Source organism: Hemicordylus capensis, chromosome 6 (genome assembly GCF_027244095.1).
Source record: "Hemicordylus capensis ecotype Gifberg chromosome 6, rHemCap1.1.pri, whole genome shotgun sequence".
Classification (NCBI taxonomy): Eukaryota; Metazoa; Chordata; class Lepidosauria; order Squamata; family Cordylidae; genus Hemicordylus; species Hemicordylus capensis.
In genome coordinates this window covers 6,364,888-6,369,784 of record NC_069662.1, presented here as the reverse complement: position 1 = coordinate 6,369,784, position 4,897 = coordinate 6,364,888, and the positions used below count along the sequence as shown (strand labels likewise).

General features: G+C 39.4%; 1 gene segment (V, D, J or C); it reads left to right on the top strand.

Annotated features, from left to right (window-relative positions):
• Positions 1-219: 219 nt before the first annotated feature.
• LOC128329544 (immunoglobulin heavy variable 3-21-like) lies at positions 220-758 on the top strand. The segment is given in 2 exon segments: positions 220-304; positions 382-758. Coding segments are annotated over 2 exon segments (423 nt in total).
• The last annotated feature ends 4,139 nt before the right edge of the window (positions 759-4,897 follow it).

Here is a 4,897-nt window from a genome sequence, read left to right as displayed (position 1 = left end):
TTTAGTTAGATTCTCCTTCCTGTCACATGCCATGGATCCCATTTCTCTCTCTCGTTTTCCCCAGTTGTCAGATCATGGTTGCTTTTGCAGCTATGGGATGCCCAAGGTCTGTGGTGCTCTTTTATCCAGGGCTGCATGCAAATGCAGGAGGAGCTTCCTGTATAAACCCGCCATCTGCAGTCCCTTCCCCAGAGTCACAACCCAAATCTGTGGCTGCCCTACCTTTCAGTAAATCCCTCTGAAGGCATTAAAAGAGAAATGATTTGTGGGGCCCAAGTTGCCTTCCTTTTAGCAGTCTTCCAAGGTAATTCTTCCATCAAATAAAAAGGGCTGTGACGATTAGTTGATAACGAGGTGTCTTAAAAATGTCTCTCTTTCTAGGTGTGCAATCGGCAGTCCAGCTGGTGGAGTCTGGAGGAGATGTCAAAAGGCCCGGAGATTCCCTCCACCTCTCCTGCCAAGCCTCTGGGTTCACCTACACCAACTATTACATGGGTTGGGTGAGACAGGCTCCTGGAAAGGGCCTGGAATGGGTGGCCCTTATACATCCATCCTCAAGCCCCATCTACTACTCAGATGCAGTGAAAGGCCGTTTCACCATTTCCAGAGATAATTCCAACAGCCAGCTATATCTGCAAATGAACAGCCTGAAAGCAGAGGACACCGCTGTGTATTACTGTGCAAAATACACAGTGACAGGAAGTGAATCGGAAGCCAGGCAAAAACCCTCTTTTGCTTATGATACTCTCAGAGGCTGATTCATCTGTAAGATGTCAAAAAGATGTGACAGTCCACTCCCATGCTCAAGGATTTCCAGCTGGAAAGGACCAGTGGGGCTTGAGAATACTCCTGCCTCACAGACTCTGTGCCAACATGTCACAGGGATTCTTTGGTACCTTCAAAAATTCCTTAAAAATCAGCCCTTTGCACAATTTATTTGAAATTTGGGTGGTAGCTTCCACCCATTGGGCACTACCACCCAACTCACTTTGGCTACAAAATGGAGATCTGAATCTCTGAATTTTCCAGATCTGAATCAGGGGTGATTTGTTTTGTACCCGAATCATTGAGGACAGGGGTGATTTTTTGTTTTGTCTACAAATCACCCAAATCAGCCAGATTCGGGTACAAATCATTTTGTACCCAAATGGTTTTGAACATCCAATCTCCTTCCCACCACAGTCACAGTACCAGTAATGGTGTATCATTGCCCCAGTACAAGAGGTGGCACCTCTTAGAACACTCTCATTGGATGGAATGGAGATCTAAATGTTTTGGCCCCATTTACTCTCACTCTCTTCATACACCCACAGTGGAGCAAAGGATTCACATGAATCCTCCAATTAGTCCAAACTAGCATAAACTAGTATATGGCCCACGTGAAGAGGGAAGGTTCAGAAGAGCCACCCAGCTTTGAGATAAAGCAACGCACCGAGACTTGTAATGCCATTCTGCAAATCCCTGATTTGTAGTGCAGCTATGCAATCTCCTTCTGCAATTGTGACATGGCTCATTACACATGTTGTTCATTGGTCATGATGTCACCCATTGAGTGTGCTTATGTTTAAACCATGTTTCTTCTTACCTTGATTCTCATACAACAAAACAGTTAAAATGGGAGGGAGGGATTCAGAGATCCATCACACGGAGCTCATTACACTTTCCCAAGTCTCACTCCCAATTTACAGCAAGATGCATCTCCTCAGAAAACTAAGTCTCAACCCATTTCTCACAAGGAGGCACTAGTCAGCTATTAAAAATCCCATTCACCATAGCAGAACTGAGCAGGAATCCAAGTGTGCTATGGCGATTTCTCAACATACATTCAGAAAGTGTAAAGTTTCTTAAAGGACCCAGTAATTGGTCCTTCATCATTTCTCAGAACATGCCTGCACAAAAAGAAATGGGTTGCCAGAGGACTGTGATGCCACCCTTTTATTCAGAGTTGCATGCAAATGCATAGGGAGCTTCCTGTATAAATGCGTCATCTGCTCTCCCTGCCAGGGAGGCACAACCCTTGTGTGTGAATCTCACCACCTTCCAGTCAATCCCGTTCAAGGCACCAAAGGGGAAAATGACATTGGGGTTCCAATTTGCTTTCCTGTTAGCAGTCTCCCATGGTAATTCTTCTTCCTTCAAATAAAACCGTCTGTAACATTTTAGTTGCTAATGTGAATGAGATGCCTTAAAAATGTTTCTCTTTGAAAGGAGTCCAGTCGGCAATCCAGTTGGTGGAGTCTGGAGGAGGTATCAAAAGACCGGGAGATTCCCTCCACCTCTCCTGTCAGGGCTCTGGTTTCACCTTCAGCGATGCCTACATGAATTGGGTTAGGCAGGCTCCTGGGAAAGGCTTGGAATGGGTGGCACGGATATATCCAGCCTCAAACTACATCTACTACTCCAGTGCCGTGAAAGGGCGCTTCACCATCTCCAGGGATAATTCCAACAGCCTACTGTATCTGCAAATGAACAGCCTGAGAGCCGAGGACACGGCAATATATTACTGTGCAAGACACACAGTGAGAGGAAGTGACTCTGAAGACAGGCAAAAACCCTCCTGATGATGAGTCAGCTGCTGAGATTGTGTTATGAAATGCAGTGGAAGGCAACCATTCATCTGGTACCACGTTCCTTCTAAGCCCCAGTCTTTGGATTTTAACTGATCCCACCCCCACCCCACCCCCTGCTTTCTGGACTTACAGTAAATGCAACAAAATTGCATTAAATCACAGCATAGTTTGCCCCCAGATTCTGGTATTCTTTTTTTAAAAAAAGATTTTTAAAATGCTTTTATTAGTAGTATAAGTAAAAACAGAAATGTTATATCTCCAAGATTTCGACAAAAATACAAGTTTACAAACAAGATCTAATCCATCCCCCAAAAACCCACAAACCCCAATCATAAGGAAAATATACAAGTAGTGATATTTTATATAAGGAGTAAAATATATGTAATTAACTAGCCACGCAGAATCTAAATCTAGGCATCCATATAGAATTTTGAGCCTCCCAGGGACCCAGCCGGACAAAGAGAGGAGAACCAACCCTTCCACAGAGGTAAACACCCATTGTGTTCTGCAGTAAAAATATCTATCACAAAAATTAAACTATATTTTTATTCTTTAGAGAGAATATATATTTCACCACTGCCAATTCATCCTTCATCTGATTTAAATCCTATGTGAATGAAAAGAAAAGGAAAAAAGAGAAGGAAGGAGAGAGAGAAAACACCTTAGAGCTATTCAGAAACTTTCAAAATCCTAAATCTAATGAATCTGATGAAAAAAGGTAGATTTTAAAAGTTTTACCATACTAAATAATAATTTTCTAAATAAACCAAGATATGTTAAAAGGTCAAAGATCTTTTTTGTCCCAGCTTCTCTCTGAAGAGCAAATAAAAGTTCCATACAAAGCAATGAATGATTTATGCAGTGAATATAAGTTCCTTTAATTATGTTGTTCATTAAGTTGATGGGCGAATGGAATCCTAAGTAATCGAAAAAGAATCCGAAAGTCTAGAGGGAAAAAACACCCCACAAATATTCAATATCACTAGAAATCTTTATTCTGATAAGACACTGAAAAGCTTCTGTTACAAACTTCTGCAGTGAAAAGCTATAAATTCACATACACCTACCTCAATGCTGTAAGTAGCAGATGGAGAAATTCATAAATTCCGTGCTGTTTGTAAAATCTCTGAAATACGAATGTAGTTTTCATAATTCCATCAGAGTAAAACATAAGCTGGATAGAATAAGTATCCAACTTGGTGCCATAACTATACCAAGAAATCTAAGGCAGATCACATTAATCACTTCATATTGACTCTCCTCTCCATAACCAACCTCAGTGGGAGGTACAAAAATAATGAGAAGACAAAAAAAGATACAACAATGCAAATAATCATATTGAAATCTATAAGCTCAGATGGTATTATCTGTAAGAATGTCACTAAAAACAAACAAACAAAGGAAATAACTACATAAATGAATCTATCTGACAATAATATAAAAATAGAAACTGAGCCTCCCATCTGATTCTCCAGTTAGGCTTAGGAGAGAAAAGAGTTGCTTGTTAAGAGGAAAAGACTGATCAGCAAAGATCTGAAGCTTAAATATTATAAACGTAAAGCCATAGTTGAATTCTCATCCCATGTAGCCCAAGTGCAAAATGCATTGACAAATGTTCATGACTGGTATCCAAAACCTATTATGTATAGAAGAAAGGAATAATAGTATGGAATTTTAAAAGGAGGAGAGAAAAGGAGAAAGGGGAAAGAAAAAAATTAATTCAAAGAGAAAAGGTGTTTTATGAAATGTTAATAAAAAGTCTGGGACTCTCAATCTTCTGAAAGTCAGATAATTAACCCATAGTTTAAAAAAAATAAAGAAAAAGAGAGAGAGGAGAGAAAGGAATTTTATAAGATGCTGATATGAAATCTGGGGCTCTTGATCTTCTAGAAACCAGATAATTAGCCCATGATTAGAAAATAAAAATAAAAAGAGAGAAAAAGAAAGAAAAACATTGCCCTTTGGTATAAAGATTTCCCTCTTATTAAATTCTTGATAACAGCTGTTAAATTAACAGGGAATACATGTCAAGACTTCATGTTGGAAATAACTAATTACACGTACAAGACAAAAATATAACAGTAATTATAACCATAAACTGAATGTATACATATATAAACTAATTTCCCTAGTCCTTGTAATACTTCTGTAAATAATAACAGGGATCCAGTGCAGAAAAAAGATAAAAAAATATACTTTCAGTAATATCTATTCAACCTGATAATTTCAACTAAAAAGTTCAACTATATGCCCTTAAACACAGACCTCCCTATTACCAATATCTCAGATTTGCTATTTCATAAGAGGGAATGAAACAGAGTATATTC